This window comes from Botryllus schlosseri, chromosome 9 (assembly GCF_051294905.1).
Source record: "Botryllus schlosseri isolate E-star chromosome 9, Bs_hap1, whole genome shotgun sequence".
NCBI classification, from domain to species: domain Eukaryota; kingdom Metazoa; phylum Chordata; class Ascidiacea; order Stolidobranchia; family Styelidae; genus Botryllus; species Botryllus schlosseri.
The window spans coordinates 5,127,296-5,152,146 of NC_137244.1; the positions used below are offsets into that span (position 1 = coordinate 5,127,296).

The 24,851-nt window shown below is 39.2% G+C and overlaps 2 protein-coding genes and 1 long non-coding RNA gene across 4 annotated transcripts; 1 reads left to right on the forward strand and 2 right to left on the reverse strand.

Moving 5' to 3' along the window:
* The first annotated feature begins 2,348 nt into the window (after positions 1-2,348).
* LOC145446951 (uncharacterized) lies at positions 2,349-8,099 on the forward strand. The gene is made up of 3 exons (XM_080325352.1): positions 2,349-2,536; positions 4,359-4,600; positions 7,750-8,099. The coding sequence occupies exons 1-3, from the start codon at positions 2,374-2,376 to the stop codon at positions 7,939-7,941; spliced, it is 597 nt and encodes a 198-aa protein (XP_080181478.1). The 5' UTR covers positions 2,349-2,373; the 3' UTR covers positions 7,942-8,099.
* A 2,347-nt stretch (positions 8,100-10,446) lies between these two features.
* Positions 10,447-23,748, reverse strand: LOC145446948 (RING finger and CHY zinc finger domain-containing protein 1-like). The gene is made up of 4 exons (XM_080325347.1): positions 21,888-23,748; positions 13,983-14,168; positions 13,801-13,908; positions 10,447-13,631 (listed from the first exon to the last, which is right to left on the reverse strand). The coding sequence occupies exons 1-4, from the start codon at positions 22,235-22,237 to the stop codon at positions 13,562-13,564; spliced, it is 714 nt and encodes a 237-aa protein (XP_080181473.1). The 5' UTR covers positions 22,238-23,748; the 3' UTR covers positions 10,447-13,561.
* On the reverse strand, positions 16,279-20,231 carry LOC145446961 (uncharacterized). 2 transcript variants are annotated; one of them, XR_013917405.1, is made up of 3 exons: positions 18,836-20,223; positions 17,350-17,535; positions 16,279-16,456 (listed from the first exon to the last, which is right to left on the reverse strand). It is a non-coding gene; the product is annotated as an uncharacterized LOC145446961 (long non-coding RNA). The 2 variants fall into 2 exon arrangements; XR_013917404.1 differs by having other exon boundaries at positions 16,279-17,535; positions 18,836-20,231.
* Positions 23,749-24,851: the final 1,103 nt, after the last annotated feature.

A 24,851-nucleotide genomic window follows, 5' to 3' on the forward strand; every position in this document is an offset into this window, starting at 1 on the left:
TGTGTTGCCCTCTTGATGTGTAGTTAGTTACATCCTGTGTCATCTTGGGTTACTTTATCCTTGTTATTATCGACAATTAACTGTGGCGAGCATACGCTTCACAGCTGTAACACCAATGGATTCTTCGGCGATTTTACGTTTCTATTGCTACGGCACAGTAATCATTATATTCAAGTTGTGATAGATCTGTTCCAATATTCGAAGGTAAATTGAACGCCGATTTAATTTGACTTTGGTAATGACACGATCAATAGCTTAGTTATCAGGAGTATACCGAGACCCGGATTAGGCTGTATAATGCTCGAATGATCTGGTATCAGATCGATCTTTTTAAAATTCTAAAATATTCCACCTATAATTGTGGCACTACGTCAAATGTCCGCTACCTGCAAAATTTTAACGCGACAGCTTTTGCGATGTCCCGATGTATTTGTACTCTCGCGTGATGTTTACCACTAAATGTACAACTACTATGCCAAGTACAGCACCAATTTTATTCAGATGTTTAAAAATGTGATTTATTTTCGTGCCAGGCGAGAATTCACAATGGCGAATCACATTTTAACGATGATTGTGGAATGTCAGTCTGCAAGGTCCCCCCTTTAATAAATGCTGCGGCCCGCTGCGCGATGAAAAAGTAGGAAATTGGCCCGCGAGCACGTCTAAGTTTGAGACCTCTGGTGTAGAGGGTTATCTTTACATCTAAGACTTTTTAGGACAGTGTTTCTCAACCTTTCCGACTTCGAGGACCGGTAAGACTTCAAAACAAATGTTACGGATCGGTGAACCTTGAAAAATCAAAATGATCCCTAAATTTTATTAGGACAAATATATATGTAAACCAAATATAATATATTGCGAACTTCATTTACGGTTGCCTTTCTTATATTAGAGATTTGTTCATGGTTGTATTGAAATTTCTACAAGAAGGCATACGAAGTTATAGTGATATAGTTATAGTTTCACAAAAAACTTGCATCATTGCGACGTACTTCCGTAGCAGACCATGAACTCTCTATTTCAACGCTATGCAGAAAATAATACGTTCTAAACTTCAAAATCACAATGAAATTTGATGTTTCATTTCTCCATAATTAATGCACAACCGTTCAACTTCTTGGATTGTCGAATCAAGATACAAAATTTGGCGGGCGGGCAGGAAACTTGCCACGCACCGTCGGCTGAGAACCATTGGCGTAGGCTACGCAAGGGAGGGTGGGGGTTCGAAATCTAATTTCTGTGGCCTTCTGAAATGACAAATCTATCTACAACATTTAAAAGCTCATTTGTAGCTAAGCAATTGATTTGATGCTGCTGCGTTTCTACCGAACGATACGATGACACTTTTCAAGGTGAAACCTCGCATTTCTGAACTGGTATATGATGGGCAACGGCGGAAGTCGCTGTGTTGATTTGCAATAAATATTCATTATATTGTTTTTGTTCTGTTTGAAAAACTACATGTCCGTGGTTTCGTTCTTTCAACACTCCGTTGATACACGGCTCATTCTGTGCACCAGTAGTCTATTAGATGTCCAGTTGTGTATTTATTCAGATTTTTGTATTTATGACTCATCGAAATTTTGGGGTTCCGCGAAGATTAGATTCATTGTTCCGCTGGTGACTGAAGGTTAAGATTCTCTGTTTTAGGGAGTTCTTGGAGTGGTACACCAAAACACCAGGAATATATTCCCATAACAATGAATGTATTTGACTCGCTTTCATCCATTGGAAGGGTGTGAAAACATAATTTGATACCGATTAGTTCCCTTTATACCTGATTTATACTTAGTGCTATGGTAGAAATCTGTTGAATACATATATTTCACATGCATGAATTTACAGGGTTGCTTGCTAAACACGCAGTCGATCGTTTCTCATGCTCTAGCAAATAACCTCCTGCACGCTCTTAGCGAAAAGAGTGTGTATTCACACCCAAATTGACGAAAAGAGTGGTGCACAAAAATTGGACTCAACTCAGAATTATAGCGCTGTCATAAATCGTACGTGCATACCTTCTTACGTTCCTACGCGCATGCATAATTAGGATAAAACTGTTGTACTCGATTAGGACCTCGGTATAAGTCTTGGGTGGGTTTTGCTTTGGTGTAATATAGGTGTATATTCACACCCGTATAACAGGGTGGTACACCGGGGAGAATACACAATATTTTCGATAAGAATATACTGATGGAAAATCCACCGCCGTGAACTAACTTTTGTGACATTAGGCGACTTAAAAACTCACACAACTGTTAAAGTCCAATAGCAGCTGTTTTATGTTTATTCATTTCAGATATGTGTAGATTTTTATTAAGTGGACGTTGATTTCGAAACAAGGCTAACTATAGACATGTCTTTTGTCGCAGCAGGATGAAAATAATATTATTCCTAATATTCGTAGCACTTGGTCCCAATTTGATCTTTGCTGGCAAGTATGTGAATAATACCAGAATAATTGAAGTCCTTGGGAGCAAAGTGGACAATCTGGAGCACGCTCTTCGCCACATTAACATCAGAATGCTGAAATATCACAGTAAGTTCCATCGCAGGGTAACCCCAGCTATATTTCTGAATGCAATGAGAGGAAGGGAGAGAGATAAATTGTCGCATTCAAAATGTGTATATTATGACTTCACAAATATCATTGAATAATAAAACCACTAATAAAAGTGCAAATTATACGCGAATCAACAAAGTGTGCTATCCCCTAGGGATGGTGTGAACCTCATGACGTCATGTGACGTCGTATTGCTAATTCCAACCCTATATTTCAGTGAAGTGATAGCCTATATAAATGTACACGATAAATACCGACGACTCGGACCACATATTTATTGCCACAATACTGAAGTACATATTGACGTTTTAAACATCGTCAAATGTATCAACTTGGACAATCAAATGATATAGTAATCCCATAAAATCATTATCTTCCGTCGATTTGCCAACAATTTCGACGAGGACTTGGAGGGGAATATAAGCATACGCCTTAACGGTCCAGGCCAGACCGGACCATGTATTCTGTATCTGAGTATTGCTACGTTGATATTAAGCAGAGTATAAAACGGGTTGCTGTACTTGCTACCGATATTACCCCTTTAACAAGTTATACAGCAGTAGCCAACATCATAATCGCACGGATTTGGTTTTTATGATAGAATAAACATATGAAATCAAGATTGACCCCTACATCAAACAACGATGTCAATTTCATTGGTTGGGTGAATAAGCATCATTCGCTGACTACCTACATGTAGGTTATTTCGCTCTTGATGTTGTGTGATGGCGGGTCAAGCTCATAGCAGAAAGTCACTAAATATTCACAAACGGAAAGCTGGACATTTCGAGCCAACTTTTGTAACAAAGCAAGTAAAATTTTTGTGATTGTTAAAGTGCATGCTCGTTTGGTGTTGATTTTTTATGCAGCCAGCGCGATGCATAGAATGGCCCGCAGTTGGAATACAATAAATTTCAACCAAACATGTTATAATGGAGTGAAAATTGTAATATATGAAGAAGGTTCACAGTGCAGAACCTACCAAGGGCCTACTACGTAACCACGCAATCCATGTAGTCAAATCCGGTGGCTTGTCTGATAACAACACAATGCCTCTACTAGTATAAGTATCATGTAAATCAGTAGTTGTTACACAGTTTTAGACAAGCCGCGCTTTTTGATAGTCGTAAATGTTGCTCCACCTTTATCGTTATAGCACAAAATGCAACCAGAACGCTAGCAATCCCAACGGATATTCTGATGGCCTGGAAGTATACATATACTGTTAATGTGAGAATTCAAAAATACGCAATTCGGACTATACATAAAGCAATAGGCCTACTTGTGAATTCGAGGTAAATCATGGTTTGAGATTTGAGCTTCACTTGTTAGCTTCGATAGAAATTCGTTTAACAAATTGATTATAAATTGTAAAGCGTCAGAAATACAAAATCGTTGCGTTTCCACTAACCAATGTCTAATATCAAAGGCAATAACACTTGCCTATAGTGACAGCAAATGTTTCTAAGGCACAGTCACCGAATATATTGTCGCGAATCGCGAAAGCATGTTAACCTGCGGTATCGGCACATTGCTTCGCTACACTAAAGTGATTATAGCTGTTATTCGAAATGTATTCGTTTGGGGTGGTTCGTGGTGGATCCTATTCAATCTCTACGGTAATAAGTACTTCGCCATTTACGCATAATACAAGTCAGCACAATGACTCGAGTATTCGAATCTGAATCGGGTATTAATTTGAAGGATTCGATTCGAGGAGTGAGAGATGATTTTATTCAGTACTGACAATATACGCCACTTGCCACTACACGATCAATTTATACGAATTCGACTTCAGGCAAATGTGACGTGCAGTACGAAGACCATTGCTTCTTCAGTATTTTTGTGGGTGGTCACGGCAGTAGGATGAATCAAGCTGCCGCCAAACTAGCCTGCGAGAAGTTTGATGCTCGACCCGCAAACATTTACTCCAAGAAACATCTAGAAATGATATTAGAATACATAAGGCCGTGGATATCTGCTCGCGATGACGGAGGTGTTGGAACGGCCTTCAAGACGGGAATGATCTACGATCCAAAGGTACCGAAGTTAATGTATTGTTTTCAAATTTATAATCCAGATAACCGTTTCAAGTTTTTATTCATCCAACCCGCCCATTTTTAATAGCGAGAAAAGGCCCTTTGGTACCCTATAGACCAGCGGTTTTCATCATTTCATCTTCATTATCCATTATGATTTATTCCGAGCCTCCATTCCCCACAAACTAAAACCCCTATCTATCCCTATAAATGCTCCCTAGAATTAAAACCCTCATAATTGAGCAACATGCAATATAATTAACAGAACAGTGAACTGGTAGCGATAAATGCATTGTCGCGCTTCTGTACATGTGTATACACACACCCCCGCCCCTAGGAGGGGATTGAAATAATTCCAAATTTACTATTTTCTCATACATTTATTAGGTTTAAGAAGATGCGTAAATGCCGATAGTACCCAGGTCAGATAAGCTTCCTGGTGTTGACGAACTTATGCGTACGCCACAATAGTAGCTCGAAGAGACAAAAAAAAAAACATGCAATCTCATTTGTAACGATCCGGCTGTGCTAACAATCAGTGAGCGAATACATATTCACCAATAAAGGCACTGACGCCGCATAATACAACGATTTAGGTTTTTGTCTGCATTGTACAGTTTTGGGCGCTCATCGTCTATTCGGTTATGTGTGCCCCGATCATGAGTATTGTATCGTTGATAGGTATTAAGTCTTGGTCCGCTTTTTCGCACGAATTCTATTCACGCATTCATCCATCATCTTTTACTTCCTTGCGTCCTCGTCAGCGTCTTTGATCTCGTACAATACCGCATATACAGTGAGGTCGGCGATGAGGAGCCAGGCAAACCTCCGATACATAGAAACTAGTCTGGGCTCGAACCAGCAACCATTGGCGCCGTGACTTTGTCGCTCATTACACTGCCCAACTCGCTTCCCTGGCGAATTTTATGACTTCGATCGCACCATTTCGTTACTAACAACATATCCGGGAGATCGCCTGCCGTTGTGCAAGCGTACTGTCGATTCCCACTAATTGACTGCGCTGATAATACGAATTGCTGAGTTGCAAATGAGCCAAGATATGTCTTAGATACAATCAGCATTTTAAAGGATATATATTAAATGTGAATAATTTTGTATTTGATTTTTAAGTGCTTCTATTCTCACGAGAAACACCTTATTTCCCCACAATTTGGCGGAATCATTGCTACAGACGGAGAGGCGAACCTGTTGAGTACCACTAGGGTTGCATCTAAAACAAACGTTGTGTTAAAACTTTTTTTTAAAAGATGTTTTAAACAGTGTTTTAAACAAAGGCCTTTAAAAAAATTGTGTCTTATTCAAGTTGTAAAATTATGCCATAAATGTGTGAAACTTTCTAAAAAACATGTTGTTTGCACCTACGGACAATTACCACCCGATTTAGCCGACGTACATCGATATGGGATTGTTGGAACCCTCAAAATAGTCGGTTGAACAGTTATAGTATAGATATTTCGTCAAGGAAGCTATACTTACCGTATATTACTAACCCATTATGACGTCACAATTGAATATCTGTGACGTCGTGGCTTAAAAATCAAAAAAACAAAAAAAACAATAAAAACATGTTTTAAATTAGCGCCCCGTTTTAAACAGGTTTGTTTTTAATTGATTTTTGTTTTAAATGCAACCCTAAGTACCACAGACCGCAAGAATTGTACATTATTTATGGCTTTTTAAATTTAAATTTTATATAAGAGAAACGAACTACAGTAAGTGACGCCATCTATAACGAACGAACCGATTCCTAGTATGAAATCACGACGATCGTTTTCTTGGTGAGACGCATATCATAATTTTTCAACCCTAAGGATTGATATTCTCGGCGTACATATTTAATATACATCATCCAGCATTTCATTCGAAGTATTTTCTGCGCGCGGTGCGCATATCGTGATATACTTGTTCCTTGCACCTATATAATCCGGAATCTTTGAACCCAGTTTCACTCACCTCTCAAAATGATATTGACAAGCATCACCAAACCGTTGACGCGAATTCTGGTCGCTACTCCGTGCATGGGTAGCCATTACGTGATCAATGCCCGATATGAATACTACATAAAATAGACTTAATTATGAAGGATAGTTTGGTGATATGAGGAAGAGAAGCTGTAGTGGTAATTTTCTTTAAAGCCAATTTACACTAAAAGTAAGTTCCGGTTGTGATAAAGTAAGTATGACTTGATACCTTGTATGATATTTAATACGGTGTCACTCCGTGAACACTCACTTACATCAGGGGTGTTAAACTTAAATTACGTCGCCGGCCGGATTCAAACCTTCAAATCGCTCGGGGGCCGCACCAGTCAACTGATTCCATAATGCTACCTCGTGTACCAGCTTTTCACTTGAATACTTTATTATCAAGCATATATAAACAATATAACATCGCATTACGGTTTTATTCGCGAACGATGGAGTATGTAAAAATACGGTGATTGGCCGGTTGAATACAATTAATAAACCGAGACAAAGACGATAGCGAAGATATAAGTCGGCATATTTCTACGCCGCCTTTGCTTTAGTCGCAATCTGGCGTTAGCCATATGTGTGTATGATAGATTCAAATGTAAACGCGGACGTTGGAATTTTGTTCATTATGATTAAATCGTGATTTGGGTTTCTCTGGATTCCGGGCGCCTTTTTGAGCAGGAAGCGGACACATCGGTGCGACTACAGTTTACCATATGATATTTTTGATTAACTAATATATTCTGCATATAAACTGCATATAATGATTCTGCATTGGCGTTTTTCCGTCTGTTGTTGTTGTTTATTGTTTCATTTCCCGCATACCTCCGTACTCAATATGTAACTTTTGTCTTCTCGTATTACATGTCTATGCGACCGACTTGATTCTAGTGAAAACTAGAATCAGAGAGTGAAGCCACAACACCACAGTCGGGTGGGTATAATGTGGCTTATGAAATAGGCCTACTCAACATTTGCTTTCTTGAGTGATTTTAATGGAAGTGAATAACATCTCAACATTTGTTACAAATGTGGTGACTATTATAAGCATTTTTCAATCTACTAAAAATTGCTTCGCGGGCCCGATGAAATCGTCTGGCGGCCGGATGCGGCCCGCGGGCAGTATGTTTGACACCCCTGACTTACATCATTTCAGGCCAAGATTGTTTATCTTTCGGATGGTTCTATCGCACCATACGTTCGTTGGGGGAGTGGATTTCCAAATCCAGATGTAAAGAGGACCGTCATTATTGTTAACGTGTTTCCGACGGGATCCAGCGGGAATGGAATGGCGAATCATAATCCAACGACAACACATGTTGGACTTCTGTGCGAAATTAATGTGTGACGCCATGTAACCTATCGAATCGAAAATATCTGTTATTTCCGTGTGAAATTTTAAATTCCAAGCAAACATATATACTCATCTTCATTCACTTATATAGACCTACAACGTCTGGTGTTGTACATATTTAGGTGTAAAATAAATTTTGCAGAGTAAGCTGATTTTCAGACTCGTGTCAAGAAATTTTCAGGAGATAGCCTAGCAATTTTACTGAGTTGCAACGGCGAACCAAACTTCACGGCGGAGGCTGAAAGCTTCACTTGGCAAGAGTTTGAAGTTGTCAAATTTTCAATTATGTTCACGTGAATTCACAAATTTCGTGATTTTGCATCATACACAAATATAGCACGAGTGATGATGGGTCAACATGGGCAATATAAAAAAGGTGTTGTGATAAAACGACTAATTCACCGGTCATAGGCAAGTCAAGTATGACAGTTTTATTTTCATGTCTAACAGCGCTGTGTTTTATCGTTTGAGATGCGGGGGAACAGTAAGGGTGTATTAGGTAATCGAGTCACCACCACAATTCGGAGTGCCAAAGACCTAACAATAGGTACAGTGTTTGGTCTAGAAGAGGACTGGGGCCGAATCTACGAGCTGACGATCGATAAGCCAACCCTATAGTACAGGTATATATAGGCCTACCTGTACCGCTGCTATGCAATAGACATGCAGCAATGTCGTGAACTTCAAGGCATACAAGACACTGATGTGTTTACAAATAGTTCGATACAGACACGTTTGCGCAATGAAATAGTTGAACATGACTTATTCTATATTCTCCTTCCCGTAAATATGAAAATTTATACTATCATGGTACTATTGTAATAGCAGTAGTAAAACGGTTGCTATCGATTCGATCCAATGCTGGTACCTGAGCAGGACCGAAACATCACTTCGTCAGGCACCCAAAAACGTTGGTTTTGGTCCCCCAGGAGTTTGGTTTATCACTCCATGGGGAGTGTACGTTTATACCGCTACAGATCAGTGAGATATGTTCTACTGTTTGGTGAGAAAACTGATATAGTCTACACTCGCGAAGCGCGAAAATTTTCTATAATTCATGATTGAATCGGTCAATATGATCGGGAATTGTATATATATTGCTATCAATATTTTATTGAAGAGATACAAATACAACGCAAAATATCATGATGATCAATTTTATTCTATTTTGAACTATTAGCTGCACACGATACCCGACAACGCTCTTAAGCAACTAAAGCAGTGGTGACCAACCTTTTTGCTATTCACGGCCGCATTTCGATTACTTTTGTCGCCTACGACCGCATTCCGGTGCATAGTCGTAATGAACTAACTGGAGGCCAAATACCCACGATAACTCGTTCCGGTGGTGCCCCATACTTTCGCAGGAAATTGATAACACCGGGCAACAAAAAATAATTTTTTCAAAAATCATGATCTGTGAGATCGATTTAGGGGTATCTCAGGGGCGCTGAGTCCGAAAATGGCACTACTTTTGCCGAATTGGCTCTATTTTTGAGATATTGCCGCTTCCTACATATGCCGTAAAAAGTAGTATGCTTGTGGGTAATAAAGGTTAACTTGAGGAGGTGAATATAGGCTTAGATTAGTTTATATCATCTTCCAAGTAGTACTAACATGTGCGTTGTAGTGCACTGTTGACGCAATAGTTCGTTTTTCCTGAAAATTATAATTCAGAGACTATTTTACCGACAGATTACGTCAAGTAACACCCCCCTCATTTAGGCTACAGAAAGAGTCAAATGACACTTATCTCATCACTGATGATTAGTGGGATCAAATTCAACACGCTTTCCGACGATTTTTATTATTAGATACTGTCCCTTGCTATCATTTTCAGAAATTCAAATTCATGGGTGTTTTAATAAGTAGGCTTATGTTAAAATTAAGTAATAGCTGGGCAGAGAAAGTGTCGTAATGACCTGGGTTTGTTTTGCTACATATGTTACGAGAACACGTTGAACATTCATTCAATATATGAAATGTCACTAAGTGCACCTACTAGGAGTACTTTGGTATGACGTTGAGAGATCAAGATAAACGGTGCGCCAGCATTACGCGGAAACTTCGCGCTTATGGACTGAAGGTGAAGTCTAAATGGTGCAATTTGTAATCCCCGTAGTTTTGTGCGAGTCACAATGATGCCACCAAGATGAGTGATATTTCGACATGAATGAGATGTAAGGTTGGAATTTAAAAAAAGAAGTCATAGCACTTAGCACAGTCGTAATGTGCGTATGAAAGAGATCCAATATCAGGGTAACTGAATATATATCATCGAATATTCCACCTATTTGTAGTGTCATAAATCTACATGTTGTGTTTGACGGAAGATGTAACTTGAGATTTCGAACGTAGGCACTTTTGATCAACTAATAAAAGAATACTACTACTCGCCCAAAACTACCTTTTCAGACCCTACATTTTTTTAATTTCTAGACAAATGACTTTTGAGATATCTTCCTAATTGCTACATCTAATTTAAATTACACGAAATAATATATTAATATTGTTCATATATTCAATAAAAGCTCATTCAAATTCGAAATATATGACATATTTGCAGGTGTGACGTCAGCATAAAATCCAGTATACAGTGTAGTATGGTAGTAGCGATACAGAACAAACCTAAATAAATACACACTCGGTTATAAATAACCGAAATGAAAACGCATAACGTCAAGGAAATATTCCGAACGCAGACGCGCTTTTTTTTGGCGACATATCGGATCGGCTTTGACAGCTTTATGAAGGTACTTGTAGTTAAATAGAAATTCACAATCTGGCTTTTACTTCAACATGAGTATGCATGGTGGCTATTTTTCTTTAATGACAGTAACACTGGTAAACACGCACCTATTCCGGGAATCAACTTGCCCCCTAAGAAAAATGTCGAAATTGAAGTAAATTTTTAGGATTTTAGTGATACAGTCAAATAAGTATTCCTAGAAACGGTCGGATTAGCGAATTGCGTTAGATGAAGAATTGGCACGGGTTGCAGAGCAGGAGTAGAGATGATTGAAAATGAAGAGTCAAAATTACAGAAATTTTGATGTGATTTACGCGCACAAGTGTAATTTTAGTCCAGTGACACCTTCAAGGCCTTCCGCAGAACATGCACAGTGCCCAATAACGCGATCTGTTGGATCATGTCTAATCAAATGTTCATCAGAATCGATTGGATAGTATTCATGAATTTTTTGCTTATGACCCCTGTAGCGCGAATGACTATCGGTACAATATAAATTTAGCATCGCCACATTTTTTCACATTACAATTTGAGTTCTTCGTATTTTGATTGTTTTTCTGATTCTTTTTTCATGTTTTGATCAGGTGGGACGGCAAGCTCCGTGAATAAGCATTCTCCTTTCTTTTTAGTTCGACTATCATGCCCGGGCGGTTCCTCCTGATTAGTATTGTAAAAAGTAGTATTGCCTCTTATCTCCCATAGGGGACTGGTACGATATGGTCCGTAATTACCTTCTGGTATTACTTACTTCATAACATAATTTAGCCTTTACTACGGGTGAATATTTAAGGAATCTATCACACAATATCACAAACTCGACAGCAGGGGTTGGTAGCTCAGGCAGAACTAGGAGGTTATTTGTTGCGAAGGAAATGCTACGAATATGGCAGCATTCGATGAGAAAGGGACGTTGAAAATCATGCATCGTATAGCACAGGGGCAGGCAACATACGGCCGGATCCGGCCCGCGACGGGATTTTGTCTGGCCCGCGGACAGTTTCCCGTCTTACATGATAATGTGGCCCCCGGCCCCAGTCTGCCGAGATTCTCCACTACTTTCTTAAACGTCAAATTTTAGTGACTGTATGTCATTATACACGTGTGTTCGCAGCGTGCGAGTGCGGAGCTTACGCGTAAGTAGGGCTGGGCACAATGATTCGAGTACTCGAATCTGAATCGAGTGTTAATTCTAATGATTCGAGTCGAGTAGTAAAATACGATATTTTCGAGTACTGAAATTACAAGCTCCTCGCTACTGAAAGTTAATTTATCAACGAGAATTATAGTTTTGATGCTATAGTTTCCAATGTGGAGGGCTTAAAACACTGATTGGCTACATTGAATCATACGAAACATAGTACAAAGCTACAAAGCTTACGTAAAATAACACATTTTCGAAGTCATAATCATCCCATAACCTTGTCACGAAGTGCAATGAAATCGGTATGGTCGAAAAAATATCAAAGCATCTTTAATATGATAGATAACAGCCATTATATTATTTGCTGTGGCATAAAAGGTACATATTTGAACTCTGACATATTAATTTCTGTTATGACGTCATAATGTGTGATACTCGAATACTCGACTCGACTCGAAGCATAATACGTGATTCAGAATCGAATCACTCAGGTACTCGATTTTGCCCAGCCCTACGCGTAAGTTCGTTGGAGCTAGAAGACTTGCATCATCGGCATTTACCATGTACTCAACCCTAATGAATTGATATCTTGGTAAATATGGGGTACCAGGGTTATCGAACGCTTTGAAATCGTTACTAAGGATTCCACCATAGTGTCCTATATGGTGTGGGCACAACTAAATCTCGCGGCTGAGTGAAATTGGTCTACGTCACACTTTCCATTTGGCTAAAGGCAATTTGACGGTAATTTTTGACTGGCTTGCCGAGCAATAAATTTGATAAAACTGTTATCAATCGAAAGCTACCGCGGTACGGATTGCGGTACCGAGCAGCTCAAGAGCAAGTGCACACGAGAGTGAGAGTGTGAATGCTCAATCGGGTGCGCAACAATGGCCAATACGCTTGCGGTTTGCGCTGCTCTCACTTGCTCCCAGACGGCATGGTTGCGTCACAATACCATAATCCGTTACAATGCAACATTTGAGGCTGAATTTAGGGGGTTCCAGGGCCACGAGCAGAATAAAATTTATATTTGCACAATCAGTACCGCGGTAGCTTTCTGTTGATATCAGTTTTATCAAATTTCGCGTTCGGCAAGCCGGTCACTATAGGACACTATGATTGCACCGTGTGTTAATTGATCAGAGAGATGCAGACATGGCGGCACCTGTATGACAATACTGTTCTCATATCCACATTGTCTCCGTCATTATCGGCGAGAAATGGCTTTGAAGTGACATTGCTGTCGGTAAAATACAGTCATTAAATACGATTTATTCCGTGGATCTGTGTATAAATGGGCGAATAATGTATTGATTCAGCAATTCGGCCCGCCAAGTAGCTACTTAATATTCCTATATCCGGCCCGCCGACTGGAGAAGTTGCCCGCCCCCGGTATGGGAAAATGGTCGACGGATTGGGGATACTGCAATGATTACAGTGCGGATTATCTGAACATCCAATTCTAAATAAATAAGCGTTAGGTCTACAGTGACCGGAGTGCAGGGATGGGTGCTATAATTTGACAACCTCTGGCCCTAAACATATCCACGCTGCGGTCGACAGTGTTGCCAAATATTTCCATCGCGTGTATATAATTCAATTCACAGCGAGCCAACATAATTGATATGAGGTAGTCAATATCAAGGTTCAATGATTGCAGTAAAACTGTAAATAGAAGATAATTCTGCTGCGTCATGAAGATTTTAGCTCCCCGGTTTTTACTATATCGCTCTCCTGCATAGTGGACATTGGTTTGCGCAATTTGATCTTTGGAGTTGTTCAAAGCATTCTCTGTTAATATGAGAGTATGTTATATAATGCAAAATAATAGATAACAGCTTATAGAGCGCGTACTTACATCAAGTTTACACGTTAAAAGTGCGATTTCAAAAGTTGTTTTCCGTAGTGAGTTGTACTACTATAGAACTCGATGAAAAATATCTCGATATATCAACCAAACCTGTGCAAAGCATGACCGCATGCAACCGTCTGTTTCAGACCGTCAGAATCATTCATATCGCTGAGGCATATTGGGCAACAATCTTCAATTTCTTCCGGAGTAAAACACCTGAATTAACAGTTACGAGCGCGATTATGATTTCCGTTTGGCCGTGCATAGCCTACTATATAGTTAGCGGTTACCCGTGTGATGAGACTTCGAGAAGCAATAGACACGTGTCGCATTTATTGCAATGAAAGTGATTGTCGCGGCCTCCAGTACGGCATCTTCTACATTTGAAGCAGTGATAATAATCAAGTTCAAGACCGTCGAACACGTTGCAAAATTGACAATAATATTTCGAAAATACGGTATCGCAACTTTTGCACCTGCAAATGGAATAAAAAAACTATTTACTGTAGAGCAGGGGTCTCGCACTAAACTGACGTGGCAAGCAGGATTCAAAACTCTGGATCAATCGCGGGCCGCGCTAGTCAAATGATTGCAAAATATGACCTAAAAATTCATGCCCTTGTTTTTTTTAAGTTGAATAGACCTTCTTTATTATCAAGCCTGTAACCGCAGTAATATATTGCAGTATATTGCGGCTCATAGAGGTTCTATTGTAGCTGCAACTTTATTCGAACCCAATGGAATCAGCAATATAATATGATGGTTGGGCGGCAGAATACAGTTATCAACGGATAAACAGTGGCTCTAACGGAGATGGAAGTTGGCATATTTCTATGCCCCACTTTGTTTTAGTCATACTGCTGGTGCCAACCACAGGGTTGTAATGAATCGAGTCATTACTCGACTCGAGTCCGATGCGAGTCGCGATTTTGTTGGTGACTCGACCTGACTCGAGTCATTTTTTCAAATTCATAAAATGACTCGACTCAACACGAATCAATTTTTGTATGTCCACAGCCGTTAAGATGCGAACGGAAATCTAATTGTAATCGCTTTTGCAACGATCATAATCGGATTTGGAAACAGACAATCGAACATCATCGTCATTTTTGTGTAATATTACATGATTCATAGCTTCAAAATGGACTAACTGCCCACCTAAAGTTATTTCCAGTAGACTTTGGGAAGTAAAGTTGCAGAGCGAAGGCTGTCACAATTTGCACATCATTTGCCGCTTGATTTCTCATTTTATGAGTTGATTCATTAATATTGGGAAAGGATCAATGACTTTCTTTGAAATTCCCAAAAGGATTAGCGTCAAACCTAAAATCTGTGGCGGCACACAGTTTGGGAATGACTAATACAGGTGGTGAGGCGAAGGCAATCTGATTTACACGTTTTAGTGGTACTGATTTCGAGCATTTACGTTGCTCTGAATTAAGTAGGTGTGGTTCCATGCCATTCCGCAAAATATAGCTTGACCCAATGCGATTCTGACATAAAATTATATTGTATTGCGTCTGAGTAAAACACGACGCTAATGATGTATATAGTGAAATCGAAATATAGCTCTGAAATCGAAATCGAAATATAGCTCTCTAACCCCGGCCGGATATATATATCAATTCTGCCATCGGCAAACATCTGTTAGATAATCCGATTTGTGCGAATAATTATCGAGACGACCTATTTCGAATCGTTGGGCCAGGCCGTTCACAATTCCATTTGTGTGCCTTGTAGTCGACTTTTATCAAAATACACCGACCAAAACTCTGTCAACAAAAGGAGTTCGTGTACCACCTAAAAATAGTACATTGAACGCTCTCTCATTCACGAAATTTCATGCTGGTGACGTCATATTTTGTGATACGATTGTTGATATACAATGTTCTTTCCATTTCTCTACTAGTTGCTGACGATTACCCCTGACGAGTGTCAGCCGAAAATATTCGGGTTCATTTCAATATGAATATACTATTCAATTATATATATATATATATATATATAATTATCGGAATGAAAGCAGTAGTTTTATAAGACATATATTATATCCTGCCTCATTTTACAAAGTAGGAGATAGGCCTATCTGCGACATATCATTTTCGCCCAACCGGTATTAATGCCTTCTCACTTGTACTTATTTCAGTGGGTTTGGCTGTCTTTAGGTATTTGTTTGATATTGCAGGCCGTCGAGAATGTCGGATTTAGATACTTGACATTGTTTATTTCCCTATCATTGCTTAATCTCGCAGGATTTTAAAGTTCGATGGCTCATAAATTAAATTCGCATATCACGTCCCAGCAAACACAGTACAGACCAAAGATGTAGAAAAGCCGAGCCGATATAGTAGATATTAGATCTCGGCAGGTCGTAGAAAGGGGGATTTTGTGTCGACTCAATTCAACGTCTTTTCCATGTCCTTCAATAATGTAAATATTATGCAGATGCTACAGCCTTTAAACATGGTGAGTAGAATGTAGATCCTACGTTAGAAGAAGAAGATCCTGATATAATAACCTGTTTTCTACCACTATGGGCTTAACCTGATCACGGCTGCGTACACACACCACATTATTTACTACATATTAATCACATTTGTGATAATTTAATTTCAAATGAATTGGCAATAATGCCGTTGTAAAAAATAAAACGAACAAACGAACGAATGTCTTTAGAAAGAAAGTGAAAACAGTCCTTATCATCAGGTTTCATCTTCTGATGAGCCAGTTAAATAACCAGCATGCGGCCTTTTTTCTCAACACCCTGCAGAAATAAAATGAAAATGATGATTAATAGCTAAGACATTCGTACTGCGAAAATGGCAGAGGTAGCGACTAACGAATGACTCCTACATTTTTTTCGCCCATACTTACTAAAATGGATTCGATTCTGAACTATTTCCACTCAAGTTTTCAAGTTTTATTATTATATTTTTTAATATTATATGACTAGAGAACTGACTTCAATCGTCACTTCTACTTGATTATCAAGATCAACGATGACTACTTCAGCACTCTTTGAAAACAGCCACTAACACAAAAAGAATTCTTGACTAAAATTTCTTCACATTCTGTCCAAAATGATCAATTCAACAATCCAAATGAATCAGTTATTTGGCAGCTAGTTGGAGAGATATATACTCAAGTCTAGAAAGTGGAATGATACTCTGCCTGGAAAGCTAAAGACCTAACAATATTGTGTACAGAGAACAAAACATTTGAGTGGCGGCACTGGTATAGACATTAATAAATTATTAGAATTGACAGCAAGATAACCAGCAAGACATTAAAATGAGAATTAGTGCAGTTTCTTAGGCTGTAGTGATACTCAGCCAGTAATTGACCTAGCAGAGAGCAAAACGTTGTAAATAAAGCGAGCGAAACCTCCGACAAATGATACGATAAAACATTAGAATCGACAGTCTTACTAGAAGCAGAATAACAATCATGAGGGGTTAGAGAACAGAAGCCCGGGAAGTGACCATCAGAAATTACTGCATACTGGCCGAACAAATCCATGACCACTAACAAATGGTCTTTCAATAGTCAATATTGATACCAAATGACACCACCCCTATTTCATAGCAACATTAAGCAAATACAGCGCTGGAGTCAACCTTATATAAGCCCTAACCAAACGCCCATTAGTTTTCCCACCTACTACTTCGCGGATGGAAATAAGCATTAAAGCGAACGGACGCGACTTGTCACACTCTTGCTATTTCTGCTCCTTTTTTCTCTTCGTTCCTCTTCTCTGTCGCTTCCGCTTGAGGAGAGAAACAGTCGGGCACGTTTACGGATCGTGAATTCCCGGTGGGTGATTCTTCCTCGAATGGTCAGCACCTTGAAAATTGAGAACAATGTGGTTGCAAAATGCATGACAATTTGAAAGTTACATCATTCTAATTATTCCAGTTATGGCCGTGAATCGTTACAAGTGCGGTAACCATAAGAATTATTACTATACTTCAACTACAAATACAATACATTGTATAAAATGATTACCAATTCTTTTACGTTGATCGAGTCCCAAATAGATGAAATATGTCAAAGAATTTGCTAAATTTTTGTATAATTTGACAGATTCCGAAATCTTCTCAAAGTGCACCTTTCAAAAATTTGATATCAAGACTCCCAACATTTTACAATTCGAAGTTGGATGGCTTCACCAATACAAGCAAACAGTTTGTATCGCAATTGACAATTATGTAGAGAACGCTGCGAGACATATGAGTAGGCCTACCCTAAAACGTTTCTCTCACATGGACATTAGGGCTCTTAAAATATGACTTTTTTTCTCAAATCGTTCTGGCTACTTGATAATATTGTTAGGTTACCTAATTTAAGCCTAAACACAAAATTTGGTTCAATTCCAGCCAGTAACCGCTTTGCTACAGGAGAAGAAAGTTTCTATTTATTATATAAAAATAAATAGGTAATAAAAATTTGAAAATTTTCTGTTCACCCCATGAAAGTGTTAGGCTGTCTATAGAAACGATGCTCACCAAATTTGGTTCAATTCCAACCAGTGGAAGCGGAGATATTGCCGTCGACAAATTTGGATTTGAATAAAATAGTATTTACGGTGACCGATTCTTTGTTTACTTATTAAAGTTGTGCTCACCGTAAGTACTATTTTATTAAAATCCAAATTTTTCTACAGCAATAACTCCGCTTCCACTGGTTGGAATTGAACCAAATTTGGTGAGCATCGTTTCTATAGACAGCCTAACACTTTCATGGGGTTAACAGAAAATCTTCAAATTTTTTATTATTCATTTTTATATAATAAATAGGAACTTTCTTCTCTTGTAGCAAAGCGGATACTGGCTGGATTTGAACCATATTTTGTTTGTAGGCTTAAATTAGGTAACCTAACAATTTTATCAAGTAGCCAGTACGATTTGAGAAAAAAAGTCATTTTTGAAGAGCCCTACTGTTCATGACCGTCCACGTTTAGAGTTGCATCTCAAAGATGCTAAAATAAGCCTAAATATAATCCAAGCAATACGATCGTCCACTTTGACTGACTGAATTTCTAAAAACACCTTGATAGCTTCCACATCTTACGTTTATATATACTGTCTGCTACCGGCACAACAAAGTAGGCCTATTTAAAAATACCAAAACAGATTCAACATACCACATCTCTTGCAAAGGCTTTTGCTTTCATTCAATTTTCCATCAAACTTCTTTAAATCCTCCTTTGTGGTGAGTTGCTTTGGAATTCTTCTAGGATCAATTCCGATATTGTTTTATCATATACAATCTATGGCGGAATAAAAGTTTCGGATAAGTTCTAAAACGAACACAATTTTCCACACAAAAGTCAATTGCCACACGAAATGCCAAATGCTACGGTCTCATTTTACAAGGTATGGCGAGGAAACGTAGTGGTACGTTCCATTATAGCTAAACACCAATGAATTGCGGGTTCGAGCGTGACACGTCGACTCCATAATTCCTACCGAAGTGTTGGCCGTTTATCTAGGCTCCTCCTCGCCATCTGATTCGCATAGCCATGTCTTAAAAAGCCTAGGAGTGGGCCGTGCTGTAAGTGGGCAGATGGTTGCCGATGCACCCGGCACTTGGTGAATTCGGCCGCACAAACTCGGCACTTGGTGAATTCGGCCCTCGGGAAATTTTGAAATGAAGTGTATTTACAGCTATTAATATGAATTATCAAACTAATAATAGTATTATCAAGTGATTCGTCAATCTTGTAAGGAGGTCAGGGCATCCGTAGATCGCGCAGTCACGGCGTGATTAGATCACGGATTGCGTAGCCACGGGAAATAACACAGCGCTCATATACCGACCACGCGCGGTCTGCTTGGAATCGATGGCGTGAGTCACGGGCCTGTGTCGTGTAAGTTTTGAGAAGATGGATCTTGGCGTTGTATGTGAGATCAAAACTGTGGAACATCAAGCGGCGCTTCTTCGTTTATCGATCACGACAAGCCAGTGTTCCTCATCAACAAATGTTTCGCATGATCACGTCAAAATAAATTATTTTTTGCCTTTGGAGAAACGATTCCACTCTGGGATTAGGGTGTCTCGATAACACGGTTGAAGGATCCCAAGATTACGAGATCTACCACGAGCCACGACACGTTTAAATTTCCTTTTTGATACTGTTCATTCATACTAAATGCATTTCTAATGCGAAGGTGTTCTAGTGCCAATTCCTCCAAGGGCCGAGTTCACCAAGTGAAGAGCGTCGCGTTATTTCCCGCAATTACGCAATCTGTGATCTAATCACGCCGTGACTGTGTGATCTACGCATGCCCTGACCGCCGTACAACATTGACAACCACTCAAAGTGCCAAGTTCACCGGCAAACATTCCAGTAACCAATCATGGTGACCGGTACCGCTACGAGATCTACCACGGCCGAATTCACCAAGTGCCGAGTTTGTGTGGCCGAATTCACCAAGTGCCGAGTTCACTGGTAATCGGGCAGATACGGAATAATAATAATAAGAACCGGCCTGGTGTAAAATGACCAGTGTAGTCGAACCACCACCATGAACACCACAAACAAACAAATAAACATCTAATATGGAAAAGAAATTACCTTTGCAGCCTTTGACAAACACAGTTACCATTGAAACCAGCAATTAAGGTCTTATTCGAAAGCAGAATAACAACTGTTTTAGTGGACATATCAAATCAAATGTTGGAAAGTTCATGTAAAATAGCCCAAAATATTATCTTACTGTGACCATATTCCATCAATATGGTCTGGCTAGCCAAATTCTCTGGCCAACATAATCAAGCTGCGTTTGGTTTCAACGATTAATAATCTTGTCACTGGATTCGAGGTATAATTGCACTCAAATATCAAATTTTGCTCCATTAATCAACATCAAGTTGAAAATTTCCATTCTTGCACCAACTTTTATAAAATCATGAATGAGTGTTCAACAGGAATGTATCTATATGACTTATATACCTAGAAAATTCAAGCATAAATATTATGATATACCGTAGGTATAGGTACCGGTAATTCAGATGTTTGAAGCGAATTATAGTGGTCTAATTTCACTAAATTAGAGCGAAATGCCAGCAATATAATTGTAATCTAATTCGGAAAAACGGTTTAGCTCTAATTCTAACCTGGAAAAGCTGAAACTTTTCTATAGTTGTCTACACCTGTTTTGCAGAAAGTCAAACAGCTCTAGGCGTCATATACTACAGGCAATTCGAAATACCCCATAAGCTATATGCTACTGCATATATACCTTTAACCCGCTACCTCAGTCAGTCACAATTCCTATATATTTACGGCATTTACCATACAGAAAGAGCGAACTATGCCTGGCTGCGACCTGTTGCGCTTCAAATCTTTGTATGGCGCGATGACGTAAAATTTGAATCGCCGAAATATTCTAGAAGTCACGCATCGATAATCATATTCCTAAACGTACAACATATCACTTATTTAGTTATTCTCTGAATAAAACTATTAACCATACTCGTTGAACATGCGAGATTACCGAAAGAGCGAATATATATATAATGAAGATCATATATATCAGAGGAAAACAAAACTATTCGACCTTAGAGCAACAACACGAATATACAACACCGGTGACATCCTCACGCAATAAAACGAAGGGAGAACATTGTTTTCTAATGGATAGAACGAAGCTACCGCATGAGATCGAACAAAACCGGATAGAATTCATCGTGATTGAATGTACCGACAAAGTCATCCTTTCTACGTATTTTAGTCGTACCCGCGAGAGATAGAAAATTTGCATTATTAGGTTAACTACCGGATATAACGAAGCCTAATGCATGAGATGGAACAACACCGAGTATGAATTTATTCTGATTGAATATAACCACAAGACCATCCTACTACGTATTTTAGACATTCCCTCGACACTTAGAAAATCAGAACCTAATCGAGATGATCCCGGATGATCCTTTTACGGTTTTGTGTTTGCTGGGGTAAGACTTGTTCTTATCATTGACTTACAATATATGAATGCTTTACTGTAACTCCTCGTAGCCTAGGCAGTTAGATATAGATAGATAGTCTTTTATTCGTCACATCAATAAATAAAGAAGTATACGAAACAAATATTGCAGTATAGACTGGGAGACGACGAGGGGCCGTTAGGCCTTCGTTTATTCGAAATTGTTTTCGAAATTACGACTTACATGATAGCTATATTTGAACTTACATGATTGATGACATCTGGGCACATTCGCAGTTGCGGCATACTATATTGACAACTTTGCGAGCGTCCAGTCGATGACCAGGTACGAACTGGTCGTGGCATTTGGAGCATGAATATCGCCTGCCACACGACTCATGCGGACATACCAACCAGCACATGCTGTCGACATGGCTGCACTCCACCAGTCTTCCGTCAGGTGGCTGATTCATTTGGATACTCTCCTCGATTATGTAATCTGGTATTTCAATATAATCATCGCAACAATCGGCTCCGTGCGGGTTAGCAGATGCGTCACGGTTGCGTCTTTGCCAGAACCGACCAAAGAGTCTCCGTATCTTATTCATATTCCTCATTTGCTCAGAGAAATAAATACCATTCCATAACCTGGCAACAATTATGAGTTTCTATATGAAATCCGCGGGAGTGTAAAGAAGTGTATGTACCACTATATAAATTTAGTGACGAGGGACGCGTGTGGGTGTAGGTGGAATTGAACACCGAATATTTTCGACACATAGGTATTGTAGTAGCATGGCATGATAAAATCTTTTGATATTGAACTTGAGTTCCAGCCGACGTTCAAGAGAAATGTCATTTTCAGGTTATCGTTTATATTGGGTTAAATATGTGCGCTTGAAAGGGGAGGACAATCTACGACCAGGTCAGTTTTCGCTCTTATCGTGACTTCATGTGTGTTTCTTCACAATACGTCACTAGGAACCTGTGACGACGATGCATCGCTGAAATAATTTGCCGTCGAATAATCGGACCCATCGACTTTAAAAGTTACTCACCCCTGTGTAATGGGTTGCATGAGTATCAGTTTGACTCGTTAACGCATACAGCATGACGGGTATAGATACAATAGGATTGCTAGTGTAAAGTCCTAACGTATGGAATGTCCCTACTCACGCCAGCAAACTGATTCAAACACTCGCCTCGTCACCAACGACATTACTGTCGTATCATGTTCTCTATATATTGTTTGACGCGAGAATGAACTCGACGAGAGTCAATAGGAAAACTGTTAAGCATACTGCGTATAAAGTAAATAACAGTTTTGTCGATTTGCCAGCTCTATCGCACAGATCCTAATAACACACTGTGTGTGCCACAGATTGTAACTTATATATGTCCCACTCTGCTAGAGGTTTTTCTTCATGCAAACGAGCAGAGATTGATGTATGGAAAAACAAGATTACTGCACACCTAAGATCTCCAATTACCATTCATTCAAGACAAGGATGTCGGACTATTTATTGAGTATAGCTACTTATACTATATAGTCAATGCTTTCACTCTGTCCCTTCTTCGTATGTCCTTGCACCCTATTTATTTATTTATTCCTTGTGTACATATAACCATTGATTATTGTGTAGCTGTGATGTGTGTCATGTCTTCAGTTATCGTTAGTACTCAAGCGAGTCGTATTGTTCCATTCTGTACGATATAGGTCCAATTTTCTAATAGTTCAATCTGGTTAGTAAATAGTTAGTTGATGACAATATTTTGTACGAATAACCATTTATCCTGATTCTGGTTTAGGAAGATGTTGATGATCATATCACCAGTACCATTCAATACGGATGAAGCATTGTTTTTGTTTTGTACCACGTATTCATACGTGTTCTGTTTAGGCTACATCGATTGACGAAAAGTTTCCCCCTCTCTCTTTCTTAAGTATATCTTCTGATACGATACTGATTCTCAACGGGAATACCTTCGATAATCCTATTGAAATGAATAATGACGTAAAGAGCATAACTAAGCCTTTACAGCAGGGACGAGCAACATACGGCCCGCGGGCCGGATCAGGCTTTTGAGCGGCCAGCAGAGAGTTTCTATCCTGAAAGGGAAATTTGAATCTGGAAGTAATGACAAATTTGATGCGTCACACAATGAATCCGATTTTGCCAACCTAGGATAGATGGTCATGAATGTATTTGTTCTGTTCGGGTCTACACAGCAAATATTTTGGACCATCGACAGTTTATGACAAGGCTGCGTTCCAATAGCCTATAACTGATGTTCCCATGCAGTCTTTACTATAAGGGTTTCTACCTCCGACATGCAGCCAGTGTTGAATGATCTTGTTGACAACCTTGATCGGTCACAGATGCCTGACTGACTGCAACAGCTATTGAAATACATTATGTAAATATATTCATTAAATGCTGCCTTTGTTCTCGATGCTATAATCTTTAAGTTTACATCAAATACGATTTATTCCTTGTAAAGGCGGACAAATGGGCCTACACCATTAGTGTAACGATTCTGTAATCCGGCCTGTCAAGTACTGCATTTCCAATATCAGGCCCGCCGACCGGAGAAGTTGCCCGGCCGTGCCTTACAGCATACGCGACGATTTAAAAAGTGCGGTATCAACCGCCAAGCAAGCAGTGACTGTAATATCCAAACAATAAACAAATTTCTGATTCTCTTTGCTAAGCACTTGCTAAATCGACCGTACCGAAATGCTGGTATCGAGTTCGTCTGAATAATAACGATGCCCACATAACTTAACAAGTCGACTGTTAGTGTTGAGGCTGACCATTTCGTAAGATTACTTCTCTCTTAGCACGGAATAACCCTCAACTATTATATAGTAGGTTTTTCCTTGCCGAAATATTTGGGATTTCCCCAGGTGCGTGTGTGGTTGAAGCAACTCGGTTTAATTTTTTACGGCCAGCTGAACCTATTTTTTCAGCGAGCATTACAAAATAATAAAAAAAAATTACAAAATATCACATAATCATCCCGGAAGCTTATTTCATTCCTTCTTTTGGCGTTGTAAGCTACGCGGGACGACATTATCAGAAAAATGGCACACGTAAAACTGAGTATCAAGGTTTGATGTTTGATGTTTTGACGAATCATGTTTTTAAGTCAGTTTGGATGTTTTAGTGAATCAGTTTAATTCAACTGTCTTTTATTTGCATTCCGTTATTCTCCTCGACAACCCTTAAT